At 46.2% G+C, this 14,948-nt stretch overlaps 1 protein-coding gene across 1 annotated transcript in view; it reads left to right on the top strand.

The window, feature by feature from the left end:
- The first annotated feature begins 2,058 nt into the window (after positions 1-2,058).
- LOC118380374 (gamma-secretase-activating protein) overlaps positions 2,059-14,948 on the top strand; it is a 25,956-nt gene continuing 13,066 nt past the window's right edge. The window contains exons 1-3 of the mRNA XM_052511480.1: positions 2,059-2,246; positions 5,767-5,862; positions 7,684-7,754. Of these exons, the coding sequence (XP_052367440.1) occupies positions 5,767-5,862; positions 7,684-7,754 (167 nt within the window). The 5' untranslated portion in view covers positions 2,059-2,246. The remainder of the gene's footprint in view (positions 2,247-5,766; positions 5,863-7,683; positions 7,755-14,948) is intronic.

Below are 14,948 nucleotides of genomic sequence, written 5' to 3'. Positions count from 1 at the left end.
CATGGAGATGTCCCTCTGCAATGAAAAGACCATGGAGATGTCCCACTGCAATGAAAAGACCATGGAGATGTCCCCTCTGTAATGAAGACCACGAGATGTCCTCTGTAGTGAAACGACCATGGAGATGTTCTGTAATGAAAAGACCATGGAGATGTCCCTCTGTAATGAAGACCATGGAGATGTCCCACTGCAATGAAAAGACCATGGAGATGTCCCACTGCATGAAAAGACCATGGAGATGTCCCTCTGTAATGAAGACCATGGTGTGATGTCCCTCTGTAGTGAAACGACCATGGAGATGTCCCTCTGTAATGAAAGACCATGGAGATGTCCCTCTGTAATGAAGACCATGGAGATGTCCCTCTGTAATGAAAATACTATGGAGATGTCCAATGAAGACCATGGAGATGTCCCTCTGCAATGAAGACCATGGAGATGTCCCTCAGTAATGAAAGACCATGGAGATGTCCCTCTGAAAAAGATTCATGGAGATGTGCAATGAAAAGACCATGGAGATGTCCCTCTGTAATGAAGACCATGGAGATGTCCCTCTGTAGTGAAAAAAAGACCATGGACCATGGAGATGTCCTCTGTAATGAAAAAGACCATGGAGATGTCCCTCTGTAATGAAAAAGACCATGGAGATGTCCCTCTGTAATGAAAAAAACCATGGAGATGTCCTCTGTAATGAAAAGACCATGGAGATGTCCCTCTGTAATGAAGACCATGGAGATGTCCCTCTGTAGTGAAAAGACCATGGAGATGTCCCTCTGTAATGAAAAGAAAATGTCCCTCTGTGCTGGAAGACCATGGAGATGTCCCTCTGCAATGAAAGACCATGGAGATGTCCCTCTGTAGTGAAAAAGTGGAGATGTCCCTCTGTAATGAAAGACCATGGAGATGTCCTCCGTAATGAAGACCATGGTGAGTGAAAAGACCATGAGATGTCCCTCTGTAAAAAGACCATGGAGATGTCCCTCTGTAATGAAAAGACCATGGAGATGTCCCTCTGTAATGAAGACCATGGAGATGTCCCTCTGTAATGAAAAGACCATGGAGATGTCCCTCTGTAATGAAGACCATGGAGATGTCCTCTGTAGCTAAAAGACCATGGAGATGTCCCTCTGTAATGAAAAAGACCATGGAGATGTCCCTCTGTAATGAAGACCATGGAGATGTCCCTCTGTAGTGAAAATGGAGATGTCCCTCCAGTGGAGATGTCCCTCTGTAATGAAAAGACCATGGAGATGTCCTCTGTAATGAAAAGACCATGGAGATGTCCCTCTGTAATGAAGACCATGGAGATGTCCCTCTGTAATGAAAAGACCATGGAGATATCCCTCTGTAATGAAGACCATGGAGATGTCCCTCTGTAGTGAAAAGACCATGGAGATGTCCCTCTGTAATGAAAAGACCATGGAGATGTCCCTCTGTAATGAAAACTTTGTGGATCTGAGGCTCTTTTCCTGTTGCCTCCATCATCCTCCAAATCCACCCCAAAATTGGTGGCCATCCTGGCAAATGAGGCTTTTTGAGCCTGACAACGAGCCATCCTCAACAAGGTTGTAAAGTGACAGTGAAGATGAGGCCTCAGAGTCTGATGTTTAAGAGGTGGACATTGAGGAGGTCCAGGGAGAAGACATGGAAGCCTGAGAGGAAGACAACCAAAGCTTTAGTTTCTAGACCATCATTTTACAGATGTATGTTGAAAACGTTTTGGGAGATGCGATGGATCATTGGGGATCATTCAATATTCCCTTTCTTTTGTTGTTCAGTGAAATCATCCCATGTGAAGAGTCAACTCATTTGATTAAAGTTCAATTCGTAACTAACATTTTTTGGTATTTCTATTGGAAGGATTTAATCATTTGTATAATGTTTACGTATGATAAGGTTAAAGGTTTATGTTTCTGTCTCCATATGATATGGTAAATATATCAATGCAAAAAACATCTACATTTAAATGGTATTAATATTAATTCCCATATAGTCCCGTTAATTCCCACGGAAAGTTTCCACCTGTGAATATTCCCCAAAATGTGCAACCCTACTTACTCATCACTCTTAAATCATTAGGCGATCCTCTTCCTCGTCCGGACTCATGACTGTTTGTTTTGCCTTATGTCCAACTCTTTGAGATGTAATGAAAGTCTAAATCCACGGTGTTATGGTGTTCCTCTGCAGACCAGAAAGTGGTTCCGTTGTTCCAGGAGGAGGACAGCCAGCAGAGGGCGCTCATAGGCCTGGTGAGTCACAAGATACAGCAGCCATGATACTCTGGGTGGAAGGTGCCCTCAAGCACAGACAGCTCTAGGCTCTATATTAAACTGATCTTAGATCAGTGTCAGCACTGTTTTAGTGCTGGGTTGGAATGCAGGCTTGTCCAGCTTACAAGACCAAGGTTCATCAGGGCAAGCAGTTAGCTGACAACACACAACACGCATGATAAAAATAGTTGTCCCTTTTGATCCTGACATTGCAGTCTATTCCCAGGAGTTTTTAGCCTTGCAGCAGCAACTATTTCCAACCTGAAATTGCTGTCCCTGAGGTTTAAGTGACGTTAGCGTTTCAGCAGGTTCTATTCTACCTATCCCCAGTTGTAAAACACTAGGGTAGTCTAGCTGTGGTCCTCTCAGCATCAACCAGCAGGGTAACTATTCTACCTATCCCCAGTTGTAAAACACTAGGGTAGTCTAGCTGTGGTCCTCTCAGCAACTCAATCCCCAGTTGTAAAACACTAGGGTAACTAGTCTACCTACCTCCCCAGTTGTAAAACACTAGGGTAGTCTAGCTGTGGTCCTCTCAGCATCAACCAGCAGGGTAACTATTCTACCTATCCCCAGTTGTAAAACACTAGGGTAGTCTAGCTGTGGTCCTCTCAGCATCAACCAGCAGGGTAACTATTCTACCTATCCCCAGTTGTAAAACACTAGGGTAGTCTAGCTGTGGTCCTCTCAGCATCAACCAGTAGGGTAACTATTCTACCTATCCCCAGTTGTAAAACACTAGGGTAGTCTAGCTGTGGTCCTCTCAGCATCAACCAGCAGGGTAACTATTCTACCTATCCCCAGTTGTAAAACACTAGGGTAGTCTAGCTGTGGTCCTCTCAGCATCAACCAGCAGGGTAACTATTCTACCTATCCCCAGTTGTAAAACACTAGGGTAGTCTAGCTGTGGTCCTCTCAGCATCAACCAGCAGGGTAACTATTCTACCTATCCCCAGTTGTAAAACACTAGGGTAGTCTAGCTGTGGTCCTCTCAGCATCAACCAGCAGGGTAACTATTCTACCTATCCCCAGTTGTAAAACACTAGGGTAGTCTAGCTGTGGTCCTCTCAGCATCAACCAGCAGGGTAACTATTCTACCTATCCCCAGTTGTAAAACACTAGGGTAGTCTAGCTGTGGTCCTCTCAGCATCAACCAGCAGGGTAACTATTCTACCTATCCCCAGTTGTAAAACACTAGGGTAGTCTAGCTGTGGTCCTCTCAGCATCAACCAGTAGGGTAACTATTCTACCTATCCCCAGTTGTAAAACACTAGGGTAGTCTAGCTGTGGTCCTCTCAGCATCAACCAGCAGGGTAACTATTCTACCTATCCCCAGTTGTAAAACACTAGGGTAGTCTAGCTGTGGTCCTCTCAGCATCAACCAGTAGGGTAACTATTCTACCTATCCCCAGTTGTAAAACACTAGGGTAGTCTAGCTGTGGTCCTCTCAGCATCAACCAGCAGGGTAACTATTCTACCTATCCCCAGTTGTAAAACACTAGGGTAGTCTAGCTGTGGTCCTCTCAGCATCAACCAGTAGGGTAACTATTCTACCTATCCCCAGTTGTAAAACACTAGGGTAGTCTAGCTGTGGTCCTCTCAGCATCAACCAGCAGGGTAACTATTCTTAGACTCAGCTCTGCTCCCAGCAGGCTATTCCACCTGCAGGTCAGATAGGTCTCTCCTGCTCCAGGAGTGTGTATCTGCAGTGTGTGTGTGTGTACCTGCAGTGTGTGTATGGTACCTGCAGTGTGAGTGTGTACCTGCAGTGTGTGTGTGTACCTGCAGTGTGTGTGTGTGTGTGTGTGTGTGTGTGTGTGTGTGTGGTGTGTGTGTGTGTGTGTGTGTGTGTGTGTGTGTGTGTGTGTGTGTGTGTGTGTGTGTGTGTGTGTGTGTGTGTGTGTGTGTGTGTGTGTGTGTGTGTGTGTGTGTGTGTGTGTGCCTGCCTACCTGCAGTGTGTATGTAAGTCCCAGTAGGCTCCTGCTCCACTCTCCTTCCTGATAATAAGAATGTAGGATACTGTTAGAGGAACAGGGGAACAGGAAACAGAGGAAACAGGGACACAGAGGAAACAGGGACACAGAGGAACAGGGGAACAGGGGAACAGAGGAACAGGGACACAGAGGAAACAGGGACACAGAGGAACAGGGACACAGAGGAAACAGAGGAACAGGGACACAGAGGAAACAGAGGAACAGGGACACAGAGGAACAGGGACACAGAGGAACAGAGGAACAGGGAACAGAGGAACAGGGACACAGAGGAAACAGGGACACAGGGAACAGAGGAACAGAGACACAGAGGAACAGGGGAACAGAGGAACAGAGGAACAGGGACACAGAGGAAACAGGGACACAGAGGAAACAGGGACACAGAGGAACAGGGACACAGAGGAAACAGAGGAACAGGGACACAGAGGAACAGAGGAACAGAGGAAACAGGAACAGGGACACAGAGGAACAGGGACACAGAGGAACAGGGACACAGAGGAACAGGGACACAGAGGAACAGGGACACAGAGGAAACAGGAACACAGAGGAACAGGGACACAGAGGAACAGGGACACAGAGGAACAGGGACACAGAGGAACAGGGACACAGGGAAACAGGAACAGGGACACAGAGGAACATGGGAACAGGGACACAGAGGAACAGGGGAACAGAGGAACAGGGGAACAGGGACACAGAGGAACAGGGACACAGAGGAACAGGGGAACAGGGACACAGAGGAACAGGGGAACAGAGGAACAGGGACACAGAGGAACAGGGGAACAGGGACACAGAGGAACAGGGACACAGAGGAACAGGGACACAGAGGAACAGAGGAACAGGGACACAGAGGAACAGGGGAACAGAGGAACAGAGGAACAGGGACACAGAGGAAACAGGGACACAGAGGAAACAGGGACACAGAGGAACAGGGACACAGAGGAAACAGAGGAACAGAGGAAACAGGAACACAGAGGAACAGGGACACAGAGGAACAGAGGAAACAGGAACACAGAGGAACAGGGACACAGAGGAACAGGGACACAGAGGAAACAGGAACACAGAGGAACAGGGACACAGAGGAACAGGGACACAGAGGAACAGGGACACAGAGGAACAGGGACACAGAGGAACAGGGACACAGGGGAAACAGGAACAGGGACACAGAGGAACATGGGAACAGAGGAACAGGGGAACAGAGGAACAGGGGAACAGGGACACAGAGGAACAGGGACACAGAGGAACAGGGGAACAGGGACACAGAGGAACAGGGGAACAGAGGAACAGGGGAACAGAGGAACAGGGACACAGAGGAACAGGGACACAGAGGAACAGGGGAACAGGGACACAGAGGAACAGGGGAACAGGGTAAACAGAGGAACAGGGTAAACAGGAACAGGGACACAGAGGAACAGGGACACAGAGGAACAGGGACACAAGAGGAACAGGGGAACATCAAGGGAACCACACAGACAGACACCTTCAATGTGAAGTGTTGTGTTTCCTATAGATGGTGGACAAGCTGAGAGAGCACCTCAACAGACACCTGCCTCGTCTGGGGAAGAAGAAGATCGACGTGCTGGTGGTGAACTACGTGGCCAAGCTGGTGTGTGTTCTTATTCTACATGACCCAAACACTGTTTCCAATGTTTTTGCGGTCACACAAAGAAAGGCCTGAGACAGACAGATTGTTGTTGAGAAATGACAATAACGATTATCCTCCAATACATGTACTTCCTCCTGCGGATGACAGATCTACTTCCCACTGTTCACAGCTCAGTTATGACGTCAGAGAGGCTCTGTACAGTACATCATACATAGATATCACTGACTGAAGAAAACCCTGAACCTCACATGGAAATAGCTCACTCCATATCAGGAAGACACAACCCTTTCCATAAAGTGTGTGTGTGTGTGTGTGTGTGTGTGTGTGTGTGTGTGTGTGTGTGTGTGTGTGTGGGTGTGTTTCAGGATGTAAATGTGGTAGTGTTTCTTCCTGTTATTGCAGTAAGAGAGAGAAGAGAAGAGGATGTGAGTGGTCATGCTTGGTCAGTCACAGTGTGTGTTAGTCGGCTAGCAGTGTGTGTGTGTGTTAGTCGGCTAGCAGTGTGTGTGTGTGTGTGTTGGCTAGCAGTGTGTGTGTGTGTGTGTGTGTGTTAGTTGGCTAGCAGTGTGTGTGTGTGTTAGTCGGCTAGCAGTGTGTGTGTGTGTCAGGTTGTGAAAGTGGCAGTGTATAAATAAATCATAGTAACACCTGTTTCTCTTGCTACGTGTTGTGGCACAGACTACTATTCATTTGTTGCTCAGTAGAGAAAATAGGAAGTGTTACAGTGTGTGAAACTGTGGAAACAGGAAGTGAATGTGAAACGTTTTAATAGTGGTCTTATCATGTAACATTTGACTAAATCAGATGTTTAATTCATCCCTGACCTCTTTTCTCTCTCTGTGTGTGTGTTTGGTGTGTGTGTGTTTGGTATGTGTGGGTGTTTGGTATGTGTGTTTGGTATGTGTGTTTGGTGTGTGTGTGTTTGGTGTGTGTGTGTTTGGTGTGTGTGTGTTTGGTGTGTGTGGGTGTTTGGTATGTGTGTTTGGTGTGTGTGTGTTTGGTGTGTGTGTGTTTGGTGTGTGTGTGTTTGGTGTGTGTGGGTGTTTGGTATGTGTGTTTGGTGTGTTTGGTGTGTGTGTGTTTGGTGTGTGTGTGTGTTTGGTGTGTGTGGGTGTTTGGTATGTGTGTTTGGTGTGTGTGTGTTTGGTGTGTGTGGGTGTTTGGTATGTGTGTTTGGTGTGTGTGTGTTTGGTGTGTGTGTGTTTGGTGTGTGTGTTTGGTGTGTGTGTTTGGTGTGTGTGTGTTTGGTGTGTGTGTGTTTGGTGTGTGGGTGTTTGGTGTGTGGGTGTTTGGTGTGTGTGTGTTTGGTATGTGTGTTTGGTGTGTGTGTGTTTGGTGTGTGGGTGTTTGGTGTGTGTGTATGTTTGGTGTGTGTGTGTGTTTGGTGTGTGTGTGTGTTTGGTGTGTGTGGGTGTTTGGTATGTGTGGGTGTTTGGTATGTGTGGGTGTTTGGTATGTGTGTTTGGTGTGTGTGTGGGTGTGTGTTTGGTGTGTGTGTGTTTGTGTGTGTGGGTTTTTGGTGTGTGGGTGTTTGGTATGTGTGTTTGGTATGTGTGTTTGGTATGTGTGTTTGGTGTGTGTGTGTGTGTGTGTGTGTTTGTTGTGTGTGTGTTTGGTGTGTGTGGGTTTTTGGTGTGTGGGTGTTTGGTATGTGTGTGTTTGGTGTGTGTGTGTTTTGGTGTGTGTGTGTGTTTGGTGTGTGTGTTTGGTGTGTGTGGGTGTTTGGTATGTGTGTGTGTGTGTGTGTTTGGTGTGTGTGTGTGTGTGTTTGGTGTGTGTGGGTGTTTGGTATGTGTGTGTGTGTTTGGTGTGTGTGTGTAGCTGGAGCTGATCAGACGCATGCTGGAGTCTGTGTGGCTGAAGTACAAACTAGGCCCTCTGGTGCTGTGCTTGTAAGTTGCTCCCTGTGTGTGTGTGTGTTTAGTTTGTGTTAGTGTGTGTTTAGTTTGTTAGTGTGTATGTTTAGTTTGTGTTAGTGTATGTTTAGTTTGTGTTAGTGTGTGTTTAGTTTGTGTTTAGTTTGAGTTAGTGTGTGTGTTTAGTTTGTGTTAGTGTGTGTGTGTTTAGTTTGTGTTAGTGTCTGTGTTTAGTTTGTGTTAGTGTGTGTTAGTGTGTGTTTAGTTTGAGTTAGTGTGTGTGTTTAGTTTGTGTTAGTGTGTGTTTACTTTGTGTTAATGTGTGCGTGTGTGTGTTTAGTTTGTGTTAGTGTGTCTACAGTGTGTGTGTGTGTGTGTGTGTGTGTGTTAGTGTGTGTTTATTGTGTGTTAGTGTGTTTAGTTTGTGTTAGTGTGTTTAGTGTGTGTTTAGTTTGTGTTAGTGTGTGTGTGTGTGTGTGTGTTTAGTTAGTGTGTGTGTGTGTCTACAGTGTGTGTGTGTCTACAGTGTGTATGCATGTGTGTGTGTCTACAGTGTGTGTGTGTGTGTCTACAGTGTGTATGTGTGTTTGTGTGTGTGTGTGTGTGTGTGTCTACAGTGTGTGTGTGTGTGTGTGTGTATGTGTGTGTGTTAGTGTGTGTGTGTCTACAGTGTGTGTGTGTGTGTGTCTACAGTGTGTGTGTGTGTCTACAGTGTGTGTGTGTGTGTGTGTGTGTGTGTGTGTGTGTGTGTGTGTGTGTGTGTGTGTGTGTGTGTGTGTCTACAGTGTGTGTGTGTCTACCATTGTGTGTGTGTGTGTGTGTCTACAGTGTGTGTGTGTCTACAGTGTGTGTGTGTGTCTACAGTGTGTGTGTGTGTCTACAGTGTGTGTTAGTGTGTGTGTCTACAGTGTGTGTGTGTCTACAGTGTGTGTCTACAGTGTGTGTTAGTGTGTGTGTCTACAGTGTGTGTGTGTCTACAGTGTGTGTGTGTCTACAGTGTGTGTCTACAGTGTGTGTGTGTCTACAGTGTGTGTGTGTCTACAGTGTGTGTGTGTGTGTCTACAGTGTGTGTGTCTACAGTGTGTGTTAGTGTGTGTGTCTACAGTGTGTGTGTGTCTACAGTGTGTGTGTGTGTGTCTACAGTGTGTGTTAGTGTGTGTGTCTACAGTGTGTGTCTACAGTGTGTGTTAGTGTGTGTCTACAGTGTGTGTGTGTCTACAGTGTGTGTTAGTGTGTGTGTCTACAGTGTGTGTGTGTGTCTACAGTGTGTGTCTACAGTGTGTGTTAGTGTGTGTGTCTACAGTGTGTGTGTGTCTACAGTGTGTGTCTACAGTGTGTGTTAGTGTGTGTGTCTACAGTGTGTGTTAGTGTGTGTGTCTACAGTGTGTGTGTGTGTCTACAGTGTGTGTCTACAGTGTGTGTTAGTGTGTGTGTCTACAGTGTGTGTGTGTGTGTCTACAGTGTGTGTCTACAGTGTGTGTGTGTCTACAGTGTGTGTCTACAGTGTGTGTGTGTCTACAGTGTGTGTTAGTGTGTGTGTCTACAGTGTGTGTGTGTCTACAGTGTGTGTCTACAGTGTGTGTCTACAGTGTGTGTGTGTTAGTGTGTGTGTCTACAGTGTGTGTTAGTGTGTGTGTCTACAGTGTGTGTTAGTGTGTGTGTCTACAGTGTGTGTGTGTCTACAGTGTGTGTGTGTCTACAGTGTGTGTGTGTCTACAGTGTGTGTTAGTGTGTGTGTCTACAGTGTGTGTGTGTCTACAATGTGTGTCTACAGTGTGTGTCAGTGTGTGTGTCTACAGTGTGTGTGTGTTAGTGTGTGTGTCTACAGTGTGTGTTAGTGTGTGTGTCTACAGTGTGTGTTAGTGTGTGTGTCTACAGTGTGTGTGTGTCTACAGTGTGTGTGTGTGTCTACAGTGTGTGTTAGTGTGTGTGTCTACAGTGTGTGTTAGTGTGTGTGTGTACAGTGTGTGTGTACAGTGTGTGTTAGTGTGTGTGTCTACAGTGTGTGTCTACAGTGTGTGTTAGTGTGTGTGTCTACAGTGTGTGTGTGTCTACAGTGTGTGTCTACAGTGTGTGTCTACAGTGTGTGTTAGTGTGTGTGTCTACAGTGTGTGTTAGTGTGTGTGTGTGTCTACAGTGTGTGTGTGTCTACAGTGTGTGTTAGTGTGTCTACAGTGTGTGTTAGTGTGTCTACAGTGTGTGTTAGTGTGTCTACAGTGTGTGTTAGTGTGTCTACAGTGTGTGTTAGTGTGTCTACAGTGTGTGTGTCTACAGTGTGTGTGTCTACAGTGTGTGTGTGTCTACAGTGTGTGTGTGTGTCTACAGTGTGTGTGTGTGTGTCTACAGTGTGTGTGTGTGTCTACAGTGTGTGTGTGTCTACAGTGTGTGTGTGTGTCTACAGTGTGTGTGTGTGTGTCTACAGTGTGTGTTAGTGTGTGTCTACAGTGTGTGTGTGTGTGTGTGTCTACAGTGTGTGTGTGTGTCTACAGTGTGTGTGTGTGTGTGTCTACAGTGTGTGTGTGTGTGTGTCTACAGTGTGTGTGTGTGTGTGTCTACAGTGTGTGTTGTCTACAGTGTGTGTGTGTGTCTACAGTGTGTGTTAGTGTGTGTCTACAGTGTGTGTGTGTGTGTGTGTGTGTGTGTCTACAGTGTGTCTACAGTGTGTGTGTGTGTGTCTACAGTGTGTGTTACAGTGTGTGTGTGTCTACAGTGTGTGTTGTGTGTGTCTACAGTGTGTGTGTGTCTACAGTGTGTGTGTGTCTAGTGTGTGTGTGTGTGTGTCTACAGTGTGTGTGTGTCTACAGTGTGTGTTAGTGTGTGTGTCTACAGTGTGTGTGTGTCTACAGTGTGTGTGTGTGTGTCTACAGTTTGTGTGTGTGTCTACAGTTTGTGTGTGTGTCTACAGTTTGTGTGTGTCTACAGTGTGTGTGTGTCTACAGTGTGTGTGTCTACAGTGTGTGTTAGTGTCTACAGTGTGTGTGTGTGTCTCTACAGTGTGTGTGTGTCTGTGTGTGTGTGTGTACAGTGTGTGTGTGTCTACAGTGTGTGTGTCTACAGTGTGTGTGTGTGTGTCTACAGTGTGTGTGTCTACAGTGTGTGTGTGTGTCTACAGTGTGTATGTGTCTACAGTGTGTGTGTGTCTACAGTGTGTGTGTGTCTACAGTGTGTATGTGTCTACAGTGTGTGTGTGTGTGTCTACAGTGTGTGTGTGTCTACAGTGTGTCTACAGTGTGTGTGTGTCTACAGTGTGTGTGTGTCTACAGTGTGTGTCTACAGTGTGTGTGTGTCTACAGTGTGTGTGTCTACAGTGTGTGTGTCTACAGTGTGTGTGTGTCTACAGTGTGTGTCTACAGTGTGTGTGTGGCTACAGTGTGTGTTTACAGTGTGTGTCTACAGTGTGTGTGTGTCTACAGTGTGTGTCTACAGTGTGTGTTAGTGTGTGTGTCTACAGTGTGTGTGTGTGTGTCTACAGTGTGTGTGTGTCTACAGTGTGTGTTAGTGTGTGTCTACAGTGTGTCTACAGTGTGTGTCTACAGTGTGTGTTAGTGTGTGTGTCTACAGTGTGTGTGTCTACAGTGTGTGTGTGTCTACAGTGTGTGTTAGTGTGTGTCTACAGTGTGTGTTAGTGTGTGTCTACAGTGTGTCTACAGTGTGTCTACAGTGTGTGTGTCTACAGTGTGTGTTAGTGTGTCTACAGTGTGTGTTAGTGTGTCTACAGTGTGTGTGTGTCTACAGTGTGTGTTAGTGTGTGTCTACAGTGTGTCTACAGTGTGTGTTAGTGTGTGTGTCTACAGTGTGTGTCTACAGTGTGTCTACAGTGTGTGTGTCTACAGTGTGTGTCTACAGTGTGTCTACAGTGTGTGTGTCTACAGTGTGTGTGTCTACAGTGTGTGTGTGTCTACAGTGTGTGTTAGTGTGTGTGTCTACAGTGTGTGTTAGTGTGTGTGTCTACAGTGTGTGTTAGTGTGTGTGTCTACAGTGTGTGTCTACAGTGTGTGTCTACAGTGTGTGTGTCTACAGTGTGTCTACAGTGTGTGTGTGTGTCTACAGTGTGTGTGTCTACAGTGTGTGTGTGTCTACAGTGTGTCTACAGTGTGTGTCTACAGTGTGTGTTAGTGTGTGTGTCTACAGTGTGTGTTAGTGTGTGTGTCTACAGTGTGTCTACAGTGTGTGTTAGTGTGTGTGTCTACAGTGTGTGTTAGTGTGTGTGTCTACAGTGTGTGTTAGTGTGTGTGTCTACAGTGTGTGTTAGTGTGTGTGTCTACAGTGTGTGTTAGTGTGTGTGTCTACAGTGTGTGTTAGTGTGTGTGTCTACAGTGTGTGTTAGTGTGTGTGTCTACAGTGTGTGTGTCTACAGTGTGTGTGTCTACAGTGTGTGTTACTGTGTGTGTCTACAGTGTGTGTGTCTACAGTGTGTGTGTCTACAGTGTGTGTGTCTACAGTGTGTGTTAGTGTGTGTGTCTACAGTGTGTGTTAGTGTGTGTGTCTACAGTGTGTGTGTGTTACAGTGTGTGTGTCTACAGTGTGTGTGTCTACAGTGTGTGTTAGTGTGTGTGTCTACAGTGTGTGTGTCTACAGTGTGTGTTAGTGTGTGTGTCTACAGTGTGTCTACAGTGTGTGTGTCTACAGTGTGTGTTAGTGTGTGTGTCTACAGTGTGTGTGTCTACAGTGTGTGTGTCTACAGTGTGTGTTAGTGTGTGTGTCTACAGTGTGTGTGTGTCTACAGTGTGTGTCTACAGTGTGTGTGTGTCTACAGTGTGTGTGTGTCTACAGTGTGTGTCTACAGTGTGTGTGTGTCTACAGTGTGTGTGTGTCTACAGTGTGTGTGTGTCTACAGTGTGTGTGTGTCTACAGTGTGTGTGTGTGTGTCTACAGTGTGTGTTAGTGTGTGTCTACAGTGTGTGTCTACAGTGTGTGTTAGTGTGTGTGTCTACAGTGTGTGTGTGTCTACAGTGTGTGTTAGTGTGTGTGTCTACAGTGTGTGTGTGTCTACAGTGTGTGTCTACAGTGTGTGTTAGTGTGTGTGTCTACAGTGTGTGTGTGTCTACAGTGTGTGTCTACAGTGTGTGTTAGTGTGTGTGTCTACAGTGTGTGTTAGTGTGTGTGTCTACAGTGTGTGTGTGTCTACAGTGTGTGTCTACAGTGTGTGTTAGTGTGTGTGTCTACAGTGTGTGTGTGTGTGTGTGTGTCTACAGTGTGTGTCTACAGTGTGTGTGTGTCTACAGTGTGTGTCTACAGTGTGTGTGTGTCTACAGTGTGTGTTAGTGTGTGTGTCTACAGTGTGTGTGTGTCTACAGTGTGTGTCTACAGTGTGTGTCAGTGTGTGTGTCTACAGTGTGTGTGTGTTAGTGTGTGTGTCTACAGTGTGTGTTAGTGTGTGTGTCTACAGTGTGTGTTAGTGTGTGTGTCTACAGTGTGTGTGTGTCTACAGTGTGTGTCTACAGTGTGTGTTAGTGTGTGTGTCTACAGTGTGTGTGTGTCTACAATGTGTGTCTACAGTGTGTGTCAGTGTGTGTCTACAGTGTGTGTGTGTTAGTGTGTGTGTCTACAGTGTGTGTGTGTTAGTGTGTGTGTCTACAGTGTGTGTTAGTGTGTGTGTCTACAGTGTGTGTGTGTCTACAGTGTGTGTGTGTGTCTACAGTGTGTGTTAGTGTGTGTGTCTACAGTGTGTGTTAGTGTGTGTGTGTACAGTGTGTGTGTACAGTGTGTGTTAGTGTGTGTGTCTACAGTGTGTGTCTACAGTGTGTGTGTGTGTGTGTCTACAGTGTGTGTGTGTCTACAGTGTGTGTCTACAGTGTGTGTCTACAGTGTGTGTTAGTGTGTGTGTCTACAGTGTGTGTTAGTGTGTGTGTGTCTACAGTGTGTGTGTGTGTCTACAGTGTGTGTGTGTCTACAGTGTGTGTTAGTGTCTACAGTGTGTGTTAGTGTGTCTACAGTGTGTGTTAGTGTGTCTACAGTGTGTGTTAGTGTGTCTACAGTGTGTGTGTCTACAGTGTGTGTGTGTCTACAGTGTGTGTGTGTCTACAGTGTGTGTGTGTGTCTACAGTGTGTGTGTGTGTCTACAGTGTGTGTGTGTGTCTACAGTGTGTGTTAGTGTGTCTACAGTGTGTGTTAGTGTGTGTCTACAGTGTGTGTGTGTGTGTCTACAGTGTGTGTGTGTGTCTACAGTGTGTGTGTGTGTGTCTACAGTGTGTGTGTGTGTGTGTCTACAGTGTGTGTGTGTGTCTACAGTGTGTGTGTGTCTACAGTGTGTGTGTGTGTCTACAGTGTGTGTTAGTGTGTGTCTACAGTGTGTGTGTGTGTGTGTGTGTGTCTACAGTGTGTGTGTGTGTCTACAGTGTGTGTGTGTGTGTCTACAGTGTGTGTGTGTCTACAGTGTGTGTGTGTCTACAGTGTGTGTTAGTGTGTGTGTCTACAGTGTGTGTGTGTCTACAGTGTGTGTGTGTGTCTACAGTGTGTGTGTGTCTACAGTGTGTGTTAGTGTGTGTGTGTCTACAGTGTGTGTGTGTCTACAGTGTGTGTTAGTGTGTGTGTCTACAGTGTGTGTGTGTCTACAGTGTGTGTGTGTGTGTCTACAGTTTGTGTGTGTGTCTACAGTTTGTGTGTGTCTACAGTTTGTGTGTGTGTCTACAGTGTGTGTGTGTCTACAGTGTGTGTGTGTCTACAGTGTGTGTTAGTGTCTACAGTGTGTGTGTGTGTGTCTACAGTGTGTGTGTGTCTACAGTGTGTGTGTGTGTGTGTGTGTGTGTCTACAGTGTGTGTGTGTCTACAGTGTGTGTGTCTACAGTGTGTGTGTGTGTGTCTACAGTGTGTGTGTGTGTCTACAGTGTGTGTGTGTGTCTACAGTGTGTGTGTGTCTACAGTGTGTGTGTGTCTACAGTGTGTGTGTGTCTACAGTGTGTATGTGTCTACAGTGTGTGTGTCTACAGTGTGTGTGTGTCTACAGTGTGTCTACAGTGTGTGTGTGTCTACAGTGTGTGTGTGTGTCTACAGTGTGTGTGTGTCTACAGTGTGTGTGTGTCTACAGTGTGTGTGTGTCTACAGTGTGTGTGTGTCTACAGTGTGTGTCTACAGTGTGTGTGTGTCTACAGTGTGTGTGTCTACAGTGTGTGTGTGTCTACAGTGTGTGTCTACAGTGTGTGTCTACAGTGTGTGTGTGTCTACAGTGTGTGTCTACAGTGTGTGTTAGTGTGTGTGTCTACAGTGTGTGTGTGTGTGTGTCTACAGTGT

This window comes from Oncorhynchus keta, unplaced genomic scaffold, assembly GCF_023373465.1.
Source record: "Oncorhynchus keta strain PuntledgeMale-10-30-2019 unplaced genomic scaffold, Oket_V2 Un_contig_6810_pilon_pilon, whole genome shotgun sequence".
NCBI lineage: Eukaryota > Metazoa > Chordata > Actinopteri > Salmoniformes > Salmonidae > Oncorhynchus > Oncorhynchus keta.
Note: the sequence above shows the minus strand (reverse complement) of the source record. Positions and strands in the feature narration are given on the sequence as shown.